The sequence below is a fragment of the Lagenorhynchus albirostris genome, chromosome 4 (assembly GCF_949774975.1).
Source record: "Lagenorhynchus albirostris chromosome 4, mLagAlb1.1, whole genome shotgun sequence".
Lineage (NCBI taxonomy): Eukaryota > Metazoa > Chordata > Mammalia > Artiodactyla > Delphinidae > Lagenorhynchus > Lagenorhynchus albirostris.
The window spans coordinates 3,915,140-3,936,175 of NC_083098.1; the positions used below are offsets into that span (position 1 = coordinate 3,915,140).

Sequence of the window (21,036 nt, forward strand, 5' to 3'; positions counted from 1 at the left end):
GTATAGTTGAATTACAATGTTGTATTAATTACTGCTATACAGCAAAGTGATTCAGTTATACATATGTATATATATTCTCTTTCATATTCTTTTCCGTCATGGTTTATCACAGGATACTGAATATAGTTCCCTGTGCTATGCAGTAGGACTTTGGCGTTACCTAGTCTATATATATTAGTTCGCATCTGCTAACTCCGAACTCCTAATCCATCCCTCCCCCACCTTCCTCCCCCTTGGCAACCACCAGTCTGTTCTCTGTGTCCCTGATTCTGTTTCTGTTTCGTAGATAGGTTCGTTTGTGGCATATTTTAGATGCCACATATAAGAGATATCATATGGTATTTGTCTTTCTCTTTCTGACTTAATTCACTTAGTATGATAATCTCTGGTTGCATCCATGTTGCTGCAAATGGCATTATTAGTTTTGGTTTTTGTTTTTAAAAAGTCCACTGAATTGAATGGTATGTTGTAAAATTTTGGCCCAACAGATTTTTTTTTTTTTTTTGGCTTCACCTCCTTGAAAAAGCATTACCTATAAAATACAAGCCATCAAGAAAAATAGGTTTTGTTATACATTTGCTCCAAGGCAGCCTTTTAGTAACCATTTCATGTGATGCACAGTACATTTTGCTTATGTCCACCACACTATTGAACTAACCAGGATGATTTCTGAAGGTCATACCTGATTTCCTGTATTCCTGTTCTGTCCCACTTTGTCTTGGGGGTTAAGTGTAGAATGAATGAGTGAATGCTACTTATTCTGTTTAGTGTTTCATTATAGATTTATGGTTGTGTGTTAATACAGTGAACTGCTACTTTATGGCACAATCAGGAGGTATAATCTTCCATGATTGTGATTCATCTGGCCAGTTGTGAGCAATTCTAACAATTATAGTTGTCTGAGACATACAGTGAAATATTCTAGTCTTGTCCTTTAAAAATACCAGCATGGTAGTAATCGACCATTTCAAAGCACAACTAAAATATGAATAGGGTGAAATACTCTGCCTTTTCAGAGCTTTTAAGGAGAGGGAGAAATTAGATGGGTGGTTTGGGCTTTGTTTATTCATTTATTTATGAGAAGGAAGATTGAATACTGTCATCTTAAACTCATGTGGTCATGGTGGGAGGCTGGCTTCTTCTCTAAGGGAACATTTAAAAAATTTCTGTGGCATCTAAAATATTTTCTATATTGAGACAGTCTCTTCTATATTTAATTATTTTCCAGGCAAATTTACTTGGAAGCATTTCCTGTCTGGAGTATATTTAATTACATCAGATGGGCAGTCACAGTTCTATTCCTGGTCGTGAAGTCCACTGATGAATGCTGCTGCTTATAAATACTGTTATTTTCGTTTCGAGTGAAGATTATTGAACCATTATGAAAATTTATACATATTTATTTGAAAACCTCAGATTTAAAAAATGAAAATATGCTTGTTAAAATTAAATTCCTGAAGAGTCAGGAGAGTCTTTGGAAGCAGACAGTATCACGTATGCCTTTGTATACCTTTTGCACAGTGTGTATTGCTGTTACGGTAGGTCCTCAGCAGTGTCCTGGTTCCATGCTGGTGTCGATCAAACTCCCAGAATTAGCATTAGTTAACATTTCTAGGAGAGGCATCACAGATCCACCTGCATTAACACATCAATACAACATTAATTAATGGGTTGCCCAAACCTTGAGTGCAGCTGAATTTTTAGAATATCTTGGAAGGAATAAAATCAACCCTTATTGCATCCTTATGACATATACCAGTCATCAGCGTGCTTTTTCGTGTATTTCGTCAATCAGACTTTTCTGCAGCGTTGAATGTTTGGTGATGGCATCTCCACTGTTAGGAGATAAGCCTCCTAAGGTCAAAGGTGTCAAGTAATGTGTTCGATGTTCATGGTCACACAATCAAATAAAGACATAGGTCTTCTCTCTCCCTGATACAGAACATTATTTATTTTTTAAAATGAATTTAACATATATTGCTTTTATGTTACTTAAACTTTAAATTTGATCTAAAAGAAATATAATATATATCATATAATTCACCCACGTTAAATGCCTACAATTTAAATACCTTTAAAGGAAAGAGGCCAGAGCACAGAATGTCCATTCTAGTAGGCTTTGGTTGATTCATCAGTCTTTTTTGTTGCAACTGGGTGTTTTCCCCTCTCGAAGCATGCATCCCTCATCAGTAAAGCACAGCATTCCCCCCCCCATTTAAATAACCTTTCTAGCTTCATTCCAATACAGAAATGGGTTTTCACTGGCCATCAGTACTATTTCACAACAGAGCATAACTATGTAATTAGGGTATTTTAAAAGTTAGGTCCACTAATATTATAAGTAACAAGCCAAATCTTGCCAGAAGACCTTTTGTAAGTATGACTTTTTAACGAACTAAAACAACTTACAGTTGTCTAAAGGTAGTCATCATTTTTAGAGGTAAAAACACACCGCCACAGTGGGCTTCCCTGGTGGCGCAGTGGTTGAGAATCTGCCTGCCAGTGCAGGGGACACGGGTTTGAGCTCCTGGTCTGGGAAGATCCCACATGCCGCGGAGCAACTAAGCCTGTGCACCACAACTACTGAGCCCGCGCGTCTGGAGCCTGTGCTCCGCAACAAGAGAGGCCGCGACAGTGAGAGGCCCGCGCACCGTGATGAAGAGTGGCCCCCGCTCGCCGCAACTAGAGAAAGCCCTCGCACAGAAACGAAGACCCAACACAGCAAAAATAAATAAATAAATTTAAAAAAGAAAAACACCGCCACAAAATTACTAACTTCTGCACCAGAAAATATTGGAAGTGTTCTGGTAGTATTTAAGAATATTGAAAATGTATATCAAATAATATCAGGGGGTTTATAAACCTTCTGTAAAACTGATGATGTAGTTATGTAGAACTTTTAATAATTCAAATTATTGCTACCATTAAGAAAAACACCTTTTACTTAACCTTTTTTTCTAAGTTTGACAGCATTTAATTTGCAGAGTAAGCGATGTTAAAAAGAAAACCTCTAAACTATTGTCCAATTATCACTATAATTTTTAAAAAGTAAGGGCATTTTAATATTTCCTCTCTGGCTGCCAAAGTAGGAAGATAAAGATTTCAGGATAAAGGATAGTTACCACCAGGAAATCTTATCCCAAGATAGACCATCTGAATGGAAATATTACCCCTCTACCCCCATCTTGCTACTAGCTAACGTTTGGGACCAGCCATATAGTTAAGATAACTTTAAGAACGTAAAAGGATTGTAGGAATCTGCCAGTCAAACCACTTAATAAAATATATTTTTTTCTATGTAATCACTGACGTTCATCCTCTGCTTTAAGATTTTTAGTTACACTTAGCACTGATATTTGTGAGACAGTCCATACGTAACGTGTGTCAAAATTGTACCCTACCGCCTGGTACAGAGAAAGGGTTTTGTAAATCATAGCAGTTATCGTTGCTTGTAGGAAAGGCCTAATTATTAAGAAACTTCCCTTATGTTTAGTGAAATCTGCCTCTCTGTATCTTAGTCTGTGGTTCTAGGTATCTCTTAAAGCAGCACAAATGAATATTCGTGTTCCATTTCCATGTAAGTGTGCTTCAGATATTTAATGAGACCCTGCTCTGTTCAGCCTCTTCTCTAGGTTACACATTCCTAACTTCTTACAACTTTTCTGAACACCTTATCATCTTGATCTTCTGCTGTTTGAACATTACAGTTACTCATCATCTGTCCTAAGTCATGATGTCTAGAATGGGTTGCTGTAAACCACATGCAGGCTATAGGCTATAGCAGAGCTTCCTGTCCCCCTCCCTCTGGGCCTTCTGTGTCTGATAATGTAACCTGAGATTTTATTAGGGTTTTCAGTCACCTTGGAGCTTTGGGCCAGCTCCCTTTTACAGATAGCCCCTCCCACCTCCCACCCCCACCCCCCCACGCTACGAATTGTTCCTCCAGCCTGATCTTCCCTCTCCTGTACTTGTAAGAGTGACACTTTGATGGTACACATGGTACACTGTTAAATTTAGATTTGCTGGTTTTTATCTACTCTTTTCACCTGTCACGTTATTTAAAACACCTCATTCTGTCAGTAAGCAAATTGGACATCTTTCATGGTTGCACAACTATCCTATGTCTGCTTCCTCAGCTTAAAATAAAGCTGGTGTTATACTACTTCACAGGTTACTCTTGAAAATGTGTAAGTGGAATTACTTATGCATTTATTCTTTGAGCAATTACTGTGTGTTAAGTACGAGAGACAAAACATTTTATCATTGGCAATATGAGATGAAATGTTGTGTGGTCCCTGCTTTCAGCTAATTTACATTCCAGTTTGTGGTCAGTATTTCTCTTTTTGTTAAATAAAAATAAGAGTGATAATTAACTACTGTGTTCGTGCAAACATAAGGGAACATAAGGGAATAGGTTACATGCCAAATTAGTAATAAAGATAGTAATTGCTTTTTTGTTTGCAGTATGCGGGCCTCTCACCGCTGTGGTCTCTCCCATTGCGGAGCACAGGCTCTGGACGCACAGGCTCAGTGACCATGGCTCACGGGCCCAGCCGCTCCGTGGCATGTGGGATCTTCCTGGACCGGGGCACGAACCCATGTCCCCTGCATCGGCAGGCGCACTCCCAACCACTGCGCCACCAGGGAAGCCCAGTAATTGCTATTTATATTTGGAGTGGTACTCTATGAAATACTGAAGTCAGGAGCCCACTTTCAGGCCTCGTCCTTAGACAAAGCGGTGAAATGATTTGCAACCAGTGTACAAGGACTTCCCCTCTGAGGCTGAGCATTTTGAGGTGAAGTCTGGTCTCGTTAAAACAGGTTCTTGGGAATGAGGTAAGCTTTGTGAAATCAGCTGTTAAAGTCTGTGCATTTTGAAAAGCCCCGTTCTGTATGTTGGAATTTCTTACTCGCTTACAGCCTTCTTTATTTTTCTTTGTTTTTCTGCATGTCTCCATTTCATGCCATCTTTTTTTTTGGCGGGGGGGGGGTGGGGGCGTGACCAAGGATTGAACCTGGGCCATGACGGTGAAAGCGCTAAGTCCTAACCGCTGGGCCGCCAGGGAACTCCCCATTTCATGCCATCTTTTAATCGTTCTCTTCTAACGTGGCCCACGTAAATAGTGAGCATATTTATTATAGACAGGTTACATTAGTTCTCCAGTTATGAGTCAGGTGCAACATAAGCAGTTTGTTGTCAGACAGGTTTTTTTAATTAAAGACATAGCCTAAAGATTTCTTTGAATATATCTTTAGAGTATATCTGGGTGATCTTTTTTGGACTCACAATTCGATCTTTTTAAGTGCTAATTCAAGTAATGGTTCCTAGTATTTCTAAAGCCTTCATTTAAATTAAACTCAGATGTGTATTCAACAGTTATTACGTATCAGGCACAGTGTTGGTGTCTCTCATTTTATTTCGTAATTAAATTATTTTAAATAAAGAACCTGAAGTACCTTTTTATTGGTCAGAGTAGAAAAAATAAAAATTCTAGCCCCGATTTCCTCTGTGAGGAGGGTGTGTGGGGGGACCTGTCTGAAGTTCACCCGAGGATGAAGCAGATTATGTGAAATGTAGGGATGAATTACAGTGTGAAGAATTTGTCAGATAATCAACTTTTGTTTTGTTTTGTTTTTTGTTTTGTTTAGAAAGAAATCCTAATACTAATGGGATGTTTTGAGTTTAGGAAAAGAGAAATGAAACTTCTGACCGTACCTTGCACAGTTTTGCATTGGCTTGGTGCTCAGTGGGTTTGGTGTGGTTGTGTAGAAAACAGCACTTCAAAATGTCATTTCTTTGATGAACAATAAAACATTAGGGTTCAAATTTGTAAAATTTTACGTTTCCAGATATTGAAGAATAAATTCTTCCTGCCTCTCCAAGAGATTTTCTCCAGCCTCTGTAGTTTTTCCTCTGGGGAAGGGAGAAGAGGGAAAGCAATCAACATATGTATAGTGGATAAAGTAAATTATATTAGAAACCTGGAGTTCTATTTTGTGCTCTTCCAAACTACTAACTCTATAATCTCATACACTTAATTTTTCTGGGAAAGGACGAATACATTATTCTACTGCTTCCTTGGGTGCTGACCAGGCTTAATTAAATGCTTGCAAAGCACTTGGAGATCTGTGGATAAACACTATAGATGCTCTACATAAATAAACACATATTAATCCTAAATGTGGTTGATAATTACTGAGAAGAACAGACCATTTTTCTCAATTTCATAGTCATTAAAAAGGGCATACTTTGGGTGGAAAAAAGTATAAATGAATATGATGGGTTTAAATTTAGCATGGAAAGGCTTAAGTAACGTCTTGAATTGTGTTATGATCTATCCTTTGGGTCACTGTTGCTGATAATTTAGAAGTTCTTAGGCAGAAAGCTGTTACGTGGTCCTTTTTCTAGCTGGATCTATTTAATGCTATTTGCTGAATCTAGATGGTTAAGGAATAGGGTAAATAGAACCAAAATCAGCCTAAGGGTGGTTTTTTTCTTATTTGTATAAAATCTGTAATATGGGATTCTCTTAAATCTTCAGTTCGTATTTTATGTTTGGCATATCATAACCTGGTATAATAGTATTTCATTGTACAAGGTAGTAGGGATAGTGAAATTTCAGTACTGCAGTCATGAGTTTTGCAATGTGTAGGTTGTAGGCGTGGAGCCAGGTTGGGAGAGAAATCTCACCAGTCTCAGCACAGAAGAGCATCAGTGCCTGAGGATGTGCGACTCTGACCTCATCTCTCAGGGTCCCCGATGAGGTTAGTTTCCTCCTCCAGAGAGGTGACAGGTTTTTCTGCAAAGACAAGCAACGCAAAATCTTCCCCTAAAAGGTCGGCCGCCATCAGCATGGAGGTGACCTGACTTCACCTTGGAGACAGGTTTCCGTCGCGTGGGCCTGTGGGGCATGGGCTGGATGGGTGAAAGTTGTGCCGCTTGATCACTTAGTTCTTGAGTTGCCATTGGCTCTATTTGCGTGTGTAATAAAACACACATAACATTTAAATCGATCATTTTAACCATTTTTAAGGGTCCAGTTCAGTGGCATTAAGTACATTCACCTCATTATGCAGCCATCGCCACCATCCATCTCCAGAACATTTTCGTCTTCCCAGAAGAAACTCCATACCCATTAAACATGACTCCTCATTTCTCCCAGCCCCTGGCCACCACCGTTCTCCTTTCTGTCTGTGAAGTTGATACAAGTGTAGTCGTACAGGGTTTGTCTTTCTGTGACTGAACCATTTCACTTTAGCACAGTGTCTTCAAGGCGTGTCCTTGTTGTAGCTCGTTAGAGAATCTTGTTCCTTTTTAAGACCGAATATCCCATCGTATTGATATGTATATACCACATTTTGTTTATGCATTCATTCATAGATGGACGCTTGAGTTGCTTCTAGCTTTTACCTTTTTTTTTTTTTTTTTTTTTGGGTACGCGGGCCTCTCACAGTTGTGGCCTCTCCCGTTGCGGAGCGCAGGCTCAGCGGCCATGGCTCACGGGCCCAGCTGCTCCGCGGCATGTGGGATCTTCCCGGACCGGGGCACGAACCCGGGTCCCCTGCATCGGCAGGCGGACTCTCAACCACTGCGCCACCAGGGAAGCCCCAGAGTAGAAGTTTTTAATTTTAGTGAATCCAACTTACCCATTATTTCTTTCACGCATCATGTTTGGTGTTGTATCTAAAAAGGCATCACCATACTCAAGGTTGTCTACGTTTCCTCTTAGTATCTTGTAGGAGTTCTGCAGTTTTGCGTTTTACATTTAGGTCTGTGATCCATTTTGAGTTAATTTTTGTGGGTGGCGTAAGGCCTGTTTCTAGGTGATGTGATGCTTTTTGCGTGTGGATGTCCATTTGTTCCAGCACCATTTGTTGAAGAGACTCTCTTTGCTCTATTACATTGCCTTTTCCCTTTGTCAAAGAACAGCACTGTTTACTTTTAAATAATTCATTTGTTATAGAAAAATATCTGGGACTTTTTTTGTTAGGGACTGGTTTACAGGATCAAATATGGTCTTGCTAATGTCCATTCCCAGTCACTGGGGGTTTCATTCATTCAAAAAGTGTTGATTGTATACAGCACGTAGCGTGCTATGCACTGCAAGTCTAGTGGCACGCAGGCAAGCATGGTGTCAGCCATCAAGGAGAGGGGTGTGTAGCAGGGGAAAAGCAAACACTAATTGCACATAAGTTCGTGATTAAGCATGAACTCATGGCATGACAGGAGAGTGATATACAACATGATGGTAGTTTTGAGGGCATTTCACCAGTGGGTTTTGAGGGGTGGCGTAGGAGTGATCAGGAAAGGGAGGGTGAGGGCGAGTTCAAGGCAGAAGAAATAACACGTGAAAAGGTCCTCTTGCCCCTTCAAGGAAGCAAGAGCCGCTGAGGTTACCTGAGGGTCTGAGTGTGGGGTGAGTCTTGAAGACACGCAGGTCTTGCAGATACCACAAGAGTTGCAGTCTGTGCGCTGAGAGCAGTGGGAAGCCATGCGTGTGTCTGGGTTGGAAAAGGGGGCTCAGTGGATTCAGATGAAATGACCAGATTTTAGTTTTTCAGAGATCTCAGAGGCAGTCTGTCAAATGGGTTGAGTGGACGAGGTTAGAACTGAATCCAGACAGTTCAGTAAGGAGACTTTTGCAGTTTTCGCGGCAAAAAATAATGATTGGAGTGGGATGGTAGCAGCGGAGATGGAGAGAAATCTGAATTGTAGGGAAGGTAGAGACGTAATTAGTGGGACACTGTGACGGATCGGATGTGGACAAGGGTGTTAAGGGTGACTGGTCGACGTCTCAGGCATTATAACAGGACCGTGGTGGTCCTTCATTTGAGAGGGCGGTGCGGTGAGGGAGTGACGGAACCAAAGTCGGTGATTCCTCAGAGGTTTGGGTGTGAAGTGGGGAAGAGGTCAGACAGTGGCCACGGGAGAATGTAGGATCTTGGCAAGGTTTCCGGTTTTGGTTTTGTTTCTGAGACAGGAGAGACCTGAACATATTAAAAAGTGGAGGGCTTCCCTGGTGGCGCAGTGGTTGAGAGTCCGCCTGCCGATGCAGCGGACACGGGTTCGTGCCCCGGTCCAGGAAGATCCCACATGCCGCGGAGCGGCTGGGCCCGTGAGCCATGGCCGCTGAGCCTGCGCGTCCGGAGCCTGTGCTGCGCAACGGGAGAGGCCACAACAGTGAGAGGCCCACGTACCGCAAAAAAAAAAAAAAAAGTGGAGAACCTCTAGTTGTGGGCGAGAGGTTGAGTGGATGATATAAGAAGTCTGTGGAAGGGGCATGCTGGGGGTAGAAGGATGCCACATCGAGAAGTGGAGGGCCTGGCTGCCTTCAGGTGTGCAGGGAGAGGAAAGAGAGTAAGTGGTGTGGGAGCCAGCTTAGGGAGCAGCGGGTACGGGCAGCTCCGAAGTCAGGTACTCAAGTAGCTAGATTTTCCATCGCTGTTTTCGATCGTGGATACTGTTTATAGATAGATGCGACCGTGAGAACCGGACCAGGGCTTCCAAGCTAAAATGTCAACAGTAATGCTGTCTTTTCCAATAACCTACTAACCCGGGTGGAATTCAGTGTGATAGAATTACACAACCTTATTAAATTTCAACTTTCTACCTCTAAAAGAAGTTTGATTTGGTTTTTATTAAAAAAAAACCTGAGTGGGTTTATTTTGATATAATTTGCAAGGTGCTGGGTGTGTGTGCCCGAGTGTGTGTATGGGTGTTTGTGAAAAATCACACCTTCTAAATTTATACAAAGCTTGCATTTTGTGAATTTCTGGTGGGTACTTGTTTCCTCCAGCACGGTGATATTCGAGGGTGGGGACGAGGTCACAGCCATCCCTGTTTCTTCCCCTTGGTGAAAAATCATATTTTAGTTCAAAGCTGTTCAAGTGAGTCCTTGCTCTGCTCTCCCACCCTGTCTTCAGAGATATTATTTGGAGTCAGCAATCAATGGATTCCATCCCTCTGAGACTTGCTTAACCTACAGCCGCTGATAAAAGACAGGCAAGAGCTCGTTACTTTATCTGAATTGTCCATTGCTACCTTAATGAGTGAAATGGTTAAGTAGAGGAGGGGGCGAGCCTTAAGGAATGTGTGTACCGTTTGAGCTGAATATTTCAGTGTATATAGGGAGAGGGAGGGCGAGAGAGAAATCCACTTACATCACTAGAACTGCATTGAGTGTGAGCCTTGCAGGTTAAGAGACAGACTCCAGTGTCTTGCTTTCTGCAGGAAGCAGCAATGCCGCCTGTTTCCTAAGAGGAATTTTTTATTTAGAAAAGGAAGCTTTCTCTCTACCCAGGAAATGGCTTTCCTTGTGCGTTGCTATGCCAACTGCCTGCAGCCATGGTCCTCCAAAGTAAGCACAATAATGTAATTATATTGGTGTATTGCATTCAGACTCGTGCTTCTCAAGATTGTGTGTGTGCATGTGCCGTGTTTCTGTTAGTGACTCTCTTGCTGGCAGTCATGCTTGTGTTGAGTGTAAGGGACAGACATCATTAGATCAAATGTCCATCAGTGTCATGCCGCCGAGATTAATTGTGCAAACTTGGTTAGTGGAGTGGGACAGAGATGACTGGTCACCGCTCCGTCAGCATCACTGGCAGCCAGGGAGGAGGTCCCGATTCACACGCTCTGCCCTGGTTCTTTCTTTCTTTCTCTTTCTCCTTTCTTCCTTGGTCGAAGGGGTCCGTATGTGTGATTGCAAATGAGACAAGAGTATTAACAATGCTTGGCTGAGTGCTGAAGACCGGTTCCTCCACCACCCTGACCGAGATCATTCTCTAGGAAGCCTTTTGGAGGGGAGTCTGTGTGCAGTCAGCCATTTTAGCTTTTTTTTTTTTCCCCCTTTTCTTTTGCCTCTCGTTCTTCGGTCTCAGAAATGATCTTGTTCTCCGGGAGGACTGAGAGCTGGATAAGGTTTCCTCAGTCTCGTCGTAGCCGGAGATGGCTAGAGTTTCAGCGTTATAAAAATGGAGACCGGCAGTGTCGTGCGGATCCCTTTTCTGGTCCACAAGTATGAGGGTTTTCAGCTCACCGGTAGTGAGACTTGAAGCTGCAGCTGGCTCTCCTCCTCTTTTTTTTCTTTCTTTCTTCTTCGTTTTTCTTTTAATTCAGTGCTGTCAAGGGTGACTTGGCATCCATGAGAGACTGGTACATGATGTGTAAGTTCAGTCCAGCATATGTTTCTTCATTATGAAACCACTAGCAATCCCAGCTAACCATGGAGTTATGGGCCAGCAGGAGAAACACTCAGTAAGTACCTCAAATGCCGCTGTGCTTCCACCTTGCGTCATAGGGAACGGCTTTAAAATGGGGATGATCGCTGTGTCTCTTCAGGGGAGGCATGTTTTCTAGAGGGTCTGAGAGTCTGCTTGGAGGAGGGAGGGTAAGTTACAGCTGGCTTGTTCTTCCCATTCTGTTGTGATTTAACCATTTTTTTCAACAAGACCAGCAGTCCATTTAAAGCAAGATCACCAAACATTGTGACACACCGGACGGCTGATTTTTATAATCAGAGATTAAAACTTGGCAGTTCAGCTTTAACTCAGCACTTGAACAGTCTCTTAAAAATATGTGTATCGTTGAATTTAATGAGAGATCATGAAAAGGTTATTGGGCACAGGCGTCTGTGGTACGGAATTCACATGTAGGCTTGAAGGAGGGAGGAGAGCTTCGGTTATTGATTTGGTAATAAAACCATCAGTGGGACTCATCGGACTTCTTCACAGGAATTAACAGGTGACGAGAGCACAGAATTTTTTTGTTTGTTTTCATGCCACAAGTATTGCTTCTTTATAATTGATCCCATGAGTCAGCTCTGCATTTGTCACGCTGAAATCCCATAGGCAGCTACTGCTGTTTGTGAGAAACACTTTTCTATGGTTAATACCAAGTCCGAGCCTCCTGTTCTAGGAATGTGAATTCTCACTTTGCTGCCTTTATACCACCATGTTGGAAGTTTTCTGCCATCACACTAATTCATATGTGTGTGTCTCATATATATATTTAAATGTCCCAAATGAAAATGCATATATTTAGGCAGCTTATATAGTAATTAGTCTAAGTATTTTTTAAATGCCTATTTTTATATTCTGGCCTCTAGCAAGTACTCTATTAGGGTACAGGAATTATCTTTTATGTATGCTAAAAAGATTGAGATGTTAAACTTTGAAGATGGAGATAAATCGCTGAGGCTTTGAAAATTTATAGACGGAAGGCCATGAATTAGAATATTTAGATGCCTAGGTTTATGGATCTAATTTGGTTTTGTTCACCATCACGAACAAAATTGTTAACTAAATCCGAGAGGTTTTCTTAGATGAAGCTACCCATAAGGCATCGCCCTGCACGCCCAGAGAGTGGTGGGATGTTCCCGGGCAGTGGCTGTGTTGCAGGCGTGTTGTGATGCGGGGCTTGGAGCCCAGCCCCCTCGTAATGAGATTCCTGTGGTACCTCGCTAATTAAATCTCTTCGGATCAGATCCAAAAGCAGACCAGCCTTATACTTAATTTCACTAATAAAAAAGGTTGTTATAGAGAAGTTCTACTCTAGTTAGACTTTAGTAACAGGGCCTCTGACGTGAAGCTCCTCTGCACTCGGGATTTTTTCAGGGACCAGTGAGGTGTGTTACTTAAACTGCACTTGAGGAACCTTAGAAGCAAAGTTCAAATCACAGGCTCTTGGTTTACCTTTTTCACATGTCCTTTCTCAGGATGGGGGGAGGGGGGTACTGAAATTAATAATAATATAATTTTAATGAACAAAGAAAATAGTTTACTGGCGGGGGAGGAAAAAGTAGGACTAGATTTATGAAAAGGAGCAGTTGGGCCAGGTAATACCAAATAGTGTGTGGATGCCTGTCCCGTAAAGCGTACTTATTTCCTGACACGTGCTTTACGTTTTAGTGAATTCCAGGGTAATGCTTTGACAAAAGTAACCCTAGCCCTAAAATAGCTTTGAGTCAAGTGATATCTAGAAAGCGTGTCAGTGGTATCTCCCACCATATTTCTGTTACCAGTTGAGGTCCTGGAGTTCGCCGCCCAGATCATCCTCTGGGGCAGGGTTGTCAGTTGGTACCCTCAGGATCTTGCTGCGTGGTCCTTGTTGATGAGGCCTTTGGTTATGTAGACTTTGCTGGTTAATGAGCAGACCTTTAAGACTTTAATTTCATGCAGGAGGTGAACAGGAGAACAGTGTCCCGGCTGTCACGTAATAGGTGACTCAGTAAAGAGCTGTTGAGCAAACATGAGGGGGACACCCCTCTTCTGACCTATGAGGCTTTACGAGGATAATGTCAGAGCTCATTTTAAATGCGTGAAGTTTGGTAACGTCACAGATAACTTCCATTTTCGCCTCTTGGAGAAGTTTGTGGCTTTTTAGGTAGCTTTGACTACGGAAGTGAGGGAGATACTAAAAGGAACAACATTGAATCGGGGGCTTTTTTTGAAGCTGTGGTTGAGCAGGGGTAAACTCAGTTTTTCTACTTTGTGAGAATCTTTCAGATCTCACGGGCTTTTATTCTTTCCCTGTGGGGCGCCGTGCATTCTCTCCGCTGCTGGTGCTTAATAGGTGCACAGTAAACACTGCTGACTTTCTCATCTGAATGAATTTGGGTTAGTGAAGCCCCATGTACCCTTTACACTAGTGCCTTGTATACGTTTTGTCACCTCTCCTCCCTGTCGCGGTTCCACCTGGCCAGGTGTGAACACCTGTGCGTCGCCAAGATGGCCCCCAGCGCTGGGCTCTGTTCTCACTGCCGCCTGGCGCTCAGTCCGTCTCCAGGGGAGCCTTGTGATTTGGGGGCTTTCGACAATAAAAGGAGATTATTAACGTTAAAAAATGTATGCTAAAACTCCATTTCAAAAAGACTGCTCTGGAACACTAATGGCACAGACTGTTCATAGATGTTACACAAGAAAAGTTGCACAGGCTTAAGAAGTTGCGGAAAACCTGGGGGTGACAGGAAAGGGCCGTTGCTCCACTTACCAGCTGTTCCGTGTTCTACCCGCCCCCCCCCCACCTTTTTGCCCACCTCAGATAAACTGGCGGGAGGAGGGTGCCTTCAGCGTGCCTTTGAAAGTTGTGCGATGTACGATGACTTAGAAACTTTGTAAATTTTTTACATGAATCACTTAAAATAAATCAACTTGGTATTATCAAACTGATCATCTAGTTTTCCTTTGCACATTTTATAGAAATTATTGATATATGTAGTGCGCTGTACTTACAATAAATGAGACTTCAGTCGTGATGAAATGATGATTTTTAAAAAGTGGTTTATGTAAGAAAATGCCTACTTGAATGCAGGGAATAAACAGCAATAGCTATCATTTATTGAGCACTTATTGTATGACAGGCACTATGTACTACATATTATCTGAATTATCACAGCAACCCTTTAAAGAAAGATTTATTATCACCTTTTCAGAGATGATGAAAATGAGGCGTAGCGAGATTAAAAAATACCTTTTTCCCAGGACTGTAAGTGGTGGAACCATCACTGGAGCCCAGGTGTGTCTGATTTCACAGCCCTGCTTTAACCACCACCCTGTACTGCTTCTCCTTCTGTGGCTAGATTTAGTCTAAATCAGGTGTTTGGATTGTATACTTATCAGGGCTGCTGTGAATTATTGGAATACACGACTTGAAAAACATGCTTGCTTTTCTTTGGCTACTCTTGTTTTTCCTGGTATGTGTGACATTCCAAGTTCATATAAAAGGGCAACAATATCATGATCAAAATTATTTTACAAACTTAAAAAATAGTTTTATAAAACTATCCTTTTTTTTTTTTTTTCCCCGCGGTACGCGGGCCTCTCACTGCCGTGGCCTCTCCCGTTGCGGAGCACAGGCTCCGGACGCGCAGGCTCAGCGGCCATGGCTCACGGGCCCAGCCGCTCCGTGGCACGTGGGATCTTCCCGGACCGGGGCACGAACCCGCGTCCCCTGCATCGGCAGGCGGACTCGCAACCACTGCGCCACCAGGGAAGCCCAGTACCTTCTCATTTTTAATTGCTGCTTAACTCTTTAAGCATAAACTTGATGCCTCAACGTCCTCTGCTCCCTTTGTAACTTCAGACGGCCTGACCGTGGCCACCTGTGCTCCGTGGGCAGCCCTGAGCCTGGCTGTTCCACGCCCCCATTTCTGCTTTGGTAGAGTCTGCATCTGCCGTGGAGCCCGACTTCTGCTCACGACCACCTCTCTGAAGTCCACACTGGCCCTGGCTCGTCTGTAGCCACAAGTCATCGTTTCATGAGTCTGACTTCCTGTTGGTCACCGAGGACCTCTGTCATCTACATTCTCTCGCTTAGGAGCATATTTTTTTCCCAACTGTGCTTTTTTCGGTTAGGACAAGGTGCTCTGATTACAGATGCTAAGGGCCCCTTTTCTTTTCCGATTTTTCAGCCTGCAGTGCTCTGTGCTTGACTTTCATTTGCTCCTTGTTTCTGTTCATATTTATCTCTGCTTCCTCTGAATAATGATTTAGTGCCACTTAATATGTAATTCTTCATTTTATTAATTGTTGTAATTGCTTTGGTCTCTGTGGTTAGATGAGACATCGTATCTGGAGTGAATTCTCCCCCTTCCTCATGCCAGGTGTGAAGAATATGGTTGGAATTCAGAACTCTTTATCAACTGTTAAGAGTACAGAATAGAGAAGGCTTTTATAGGATGGAAGAATAGCAAGTGAGGGTCCAAAGGTATAAGGAATTAGAAGGTTATGAGAAAAACAATGAGATCATCACTATTGGAATAGATTATGTCAGCGAGAGTAGGTCAACACAGGTGACAGAGAGGAAGGTGTTAGGACACTTGGCAAATTAATGACTATAATATGAAGATCCAGCGAAGGAGTGTAACCTCCTTCTCCCTCCCACCCCCCTCCTGTCTTTAACTAGAAAAGATTCAAGGAAACTCAATTTTGAAAAAATTGCTTTCATCCTACCATGACAATCTGACCTTGTCTGTAAACATTGGGTAGAGTGTCTTTTTAATATAATTTGATTGACGCATTTTCCTTAGCAGGGTAGAAAATAGCACCAAGATTAATCATAGGTGTTAAGTTACACCTCTTTTGGGTTAAGACTCTACCTCTTCTTTATCTGATCTTTATTTTGTCTATTATGACAGATATATTTCCCGAGATGAAATAAACTATCTCTTACTATCTCTTGGGGAGATTTTCCACTGTGCTAGCTAACAGAGGCCTGAGAGGAAGCAATATCCTATTGTTTTATTCAAGGACAAGGTCATCTTGCCTTGGATTTGGGCCAAGAAACCCTGGCAACAAATAATAGATCTTTTTACCCTGTTAGAAGTAAAGAAATATATTTTAAGAACTTGCCAACGCGCATACACAACTTGCATGTATAAGATTGAAAAAAGCTCTATCTCATTGTAGGACATATTAAAGAACAATTCTTACTTTTAGTCAAAAGAAGAAGCATACTTTCCATCCTTGCTTTTAAACATTGTTTGGTAATGATCGATTTAAATATAGACTACCTAAAAATAAAATCAATTAAGATTAGTTGGAAAAGAGAATGATCAATTAAAAAAAGAATGCTCAAAATGCATCTTATTAGAATATCAAGTATTTCTTCTTTAACTATTTAACCATAGGAAGACTAAAGTTAGTTTTATTTGTCATTTAAAATATCATACTTTATATGTTTGAAATACTGATGTTAAATTTAAACCAAAATAAATACTCTGTAAATTTGGTCATGTAGATATAATTATCCCTGAAGTATAAACTGAAATTTCTTTAGTCCATTTCCTTGATTTTAGGCCTGACCATACTCTTAAATATTTTATTCAGGTAATCTGTTTAAGAATTCTTTGAAGAGTGATGGTTGAGTTTCCTTCTTTTTTCCTGTGCTTAATAAGCATGTAAAAATTATTTTTATTTAATTTAAATCCTTAATGAAGTACCTTTTAGTGCTTACTTTATGTACCTAGTGAAAAAAAAGGCAACTTTTTTTTTCAGGTCTGTAGCAATCTTCTCTAAACTTTTTTTTTTTTTTTTTTTTTTTTTTTTGTGGTACGCGGGCCTCGTGCCTCTCCCGTTGCGGAGCACAGGCTCCGGACACGCAGGCTCAGCGGCCATGGCTCACAGGCCCAGCCGCTCCACGGCATGTGGGATCTTCCCGGACCGGGGCACGAACCCGTGTCCCCTGCATCGGCAGGCGGACTCTCAACCACTGCGCCACCAGGGAAGCCCCTTCTCTAAACTTCGGAAAATTTTTTCTACTTAGATCAAATGACCATTTTATCTTTATCCATATATTTTATTTGGATTATGATTTAGTTATGAGCTTTTAAAATTTTTTTTAAACAAAAGAAAATGAGTGCCGTTATATACATAGAGATATACTCGTGAGGGAGAGCGGGGTGCAAGTGTGTGTCTGTGTGTGTGTGTGTGTGTGTGTGTGTGTGTGTGTGTGATTTAAATGAAAGTTAGTAAATTTCCTCAAGGTCTCTGTTCAATTTCCTTGTCCTAAGATCTTTGCTTTCTCTGATGTCCTCATTTCTCTTCATCATTAAGAAATGGTCTTTACTTTCGGAGGTCTGACTGACACATGCTTGTGATCGTTTCCATGTACGGTATTAAAATGCCAGGGCTGTTAGTACTATCTTAGGTGTTACACAGAATGAGTTAAGTAAAAGTGTCTATTTTGGGGAACAGAGATAAGAAGCTTGTTCAAAAACATACAAGAGACCATAAACGCACATGTACACGCTAAAGCACGTAAAGAGGTGATGCAAGAGAGCACCTGCACTGAAGCGTCACGTAGAGTGTAGCACGCACGCTGGCCTCTTGGGCCCTTGGGCCCTGCCGCTCCCTTTCCTGCTGGTCTAGAAACACCCTGGCCACGCAGAACTGGTCACTTGTCAACCTCCGCCATTTCTTCTTGTTGACCAAACCTCCAGCATGGGCCTTTTATGTTAGTTATGCTGTGTTTCTCTCTCTCTCTCTCTCTCTCTCTCTCTCACACACACACACACATATACACATGGCGTGTGTGTATATGGTACATAATGATCTTATTTACTTGTACAGTCTGTGATAATGCCATATCCGCATAACGTATCGGTCAACCCCCATCAGTGTTTCTTCTGTAAAGTCATTACACAGATATTCCCCACGTGCTTCAAATCTCCTCACTTCATATCAGTAATACCAGATCCTCTTCATCACTTACACTACCTGCTCATTATAAAGGCTGTTCTCAGAGACATCATAGGCATGGACTCACTTTACAGTTTTTGATCAATAAAGTGACAATCTGAAAAACACTTCTGAGTTAGTAAGGTACATATTCCTCTTTGAAGTACATTACTGGTTTATAATATTGACTTGGTTTGATTATAAAATAAAACATACCCCCCTTATGTATGCATGTATTTCATGCATGTGTGTGTGTGTGTGTAAACATGATTAATCCAGAATCTCATGTCTAATTTAGGTATGTGGAAAAAGCTAGAATTCTGTTATGTATTGGTAGAGGGTAATTTTCAGAGATATCTGAAAATATGTGTAATCTCCTCTGATAACCATTTTATTTTCTTACAGCTCTAATTTAAAGATCTTGAAAATACAGATTATGAGGGAGCACCTTATTATGGGTTATCTCCGATAGGTGAACATTTCACTAATTTTAAGTTCTAGTGCACAACTTCACACCTTTCATAATAAAAGACAGTGAAACATGACTGTAAAAAAGGCGTAGAATTGTAACCTTTGATTGTCTCTATTCTGCTAGGAAACAAAGAATGGGTTCAACCTGACATTTTTACTCTAAGTGTTAATAGTGAAAGCGCTCTCTTTTTTACTTTTCTCAGTAATTTAGAAAAATTTGGAGAAGTGGGAGTGTCGTGGCATGTAGTTTTTCTGAATTTTCTGAAACCGAGACGTTCATAGTACCTTTAATATTGGTGAAAAAGATTGCTTCAGGTTGTCAGTAAGGATCTGGAAGGATTCTGTGGTCACTGGACCTACAGCATCTGGGTTGGTGGGGATGGAGCGAGGTTGGCGGAAGTTGAATGATGAGCACAATTTACATGTCAGGTTTCCAGTAACTGAGAATGTGAAGGATGAAATTAACTTTTTCTTTATGGCTAATTAATCTTAGACTTACTTGTTTTCTTAAAAGTATACTTTGCTTATTTTAAATGGCAATTTAAAAATATGAATATAATACCTTAATATTAACGTATAAGGCCTCCTATTTTTACTGAAATTCATTCCACTTGTGGAAACAATCAAATGTCAAAATCATCCTGCTTTTGGGATAACATTTACCTAAATATAGAACTATTTTATTTAAAGAGTTACCCTTTGAATAGCTAAGCTAAATTTCAGTGCTTGTTTTGTGTTATGGCTGTTTAGGTGTCAGTTTGGTCTGTGGTTTGTCCCTTATTAGTTTTGTTCATTAGTTATAATTTTAAAAAATACGTAGCTATACATGTGTTTATTAAAGAAAAACTAGAAAACAGATGAAGACAAGGACAGGAAAAGAATCACAATTTTACTACCCAGATAAACCATTGGTAACATTTTGATACATAGCCTCTTATTGTAGAAATTTTTTTTAAAATTTATTTAATTAATTTATTTTTGGCTGTGTTGGGTCTTCATTGTGGCTCATGGGCTTCTCATTGCAGCGGCCTCTCTCGTCACGGAGCACGGGCTCTAGGCGCGTGGGCTTCAGCAGTTGTGGCTCGCAGGCTCAGTAGTTGTGGCTCATGGGCTCTAGAGCACAGGCTCAGTAGTTGTGGCACACGGGCTCAGCTGCTCCGCGGCATGTGGGATCCTCCCGGACCAGGGCTCGAACCTGTGTCCCCTGCATTGGCAGGCGGACTCCCAACCCCTGGGCCACTAGGGAAGTCCCAGAAATGTTGTTTATATTATACCATAGCATAAAATCTGGCACTGATATTTGTTCTAGATTTCTCCCAACCCCCAAATATATGTAGAAGGTATATTTAAGGACAACTTATTTAAGAGACACGTTGTAACTATCATGAACTGCTTTGTCTACTTTGTAGTTTTAAAGTTTGCCATATAATATACATTAATATATAACATGATATATGTATTATATATAATGTAGTATATATAATATATACATAAAATTGAGGGAAAAGTTACTTAAAACCTTCTTTAGTTACTGTTAGAATTCCATTCCAATATGGGAAAGAAAGAATCCAGTGTGATTTTAATAAAGTTTACTGTAGTCATACCATTGTGCTTTTCTTGAAGTGGATGCAAAATTTTAAGATACAAAAAGTCAACATTAAAATGTCAAAAGAAAAAGAAGTGAACTTTCAAATAGCTTAGCTAAAGAAAATATTGATATAAACACCTGTGACAACATTCCTTTCCTCTTCCCATTCCACTGGATAGCATGTCTTTTACCACTGAAATCCTTTGTGTTCCTTTTAGTTGGGCGTATTTCCAGACTTCTTTCCCCTTCATTATCCTGTTTTCGTTTTGCCCCCGCCCCGAAAAAAATTAACAAACTGATATAAGTAAGATTTAAAGAATGTCTTTGAAGAAGCAAACATCACAGAAGTTGATAGTAGTGATATTAAATGAAAAGTTCATTTTATTCTAGAAAAAGAGCTATGGGTAACCTAAATGCCTCTCAGTTTTTTCTCAGAGCAAGAAACTACTTAAGGTTTGTCTTTGAATAGAAGAGGAGAATAGAGGCTGTAGTTCTCATTTAACAAAAGTGTCTTTCAATATTAGTGGAATAAAGTGTCAAAATAAACTGAGTACTTTTTAAATTAGTAGCTAGTAAGAAGTAAGTCTGTACTGATATGAAAAGTTTGTGGATTAAAAGAAATACATTAAAAATTAATGTAAAATTAATTAAAAATTACAGAAAGTTATTAACGTTACTCTTGTCCTTTTTAAATCTCAGTTTAATTTTGTCCATTTTGAAATTATATATTCTACCTATTGCCTTTTGAAAAGAGAAAATTAATAATGAAACAATATATTTTGAATGTTTTCTTGTGGGTT

At 40.8% G+C, this 21,036-nt stretch overlaps 1 protein-coding gene across 6 annotated transcripts in view; it reads left to right on the top strand.

Annotated features, from left to right (window-relative positions):
• RAPGEF2 (Rap guanine nucleotide exchange factor 2) overlaps positions 1 to 21,036 on the top strand; it is a 244,877-nt gene that overhangs the window by 141,569 nt on the left and 82,272 nt on the right. Inside the window, exon 1 of one of the 6 annotated variants that reach the window (XM_060147539.1) lies at positions 11,108 to 11,257. The exons of the other annotated variants lie outside the window; for them this stretch is intronic. Coding sequence (XP_060003522.1) covers positions 11,198 to 11,257 — 60 coding nt within the window. The 5' untranslated portion in view covers positions 11,108 to 11,197. Of the gene's footprint in view, positions 1 to 11,107; positions 11,258 to 21,036 lie in introns of those variants that run through there. 6 annotated transcript variants of the gene reach the window in all.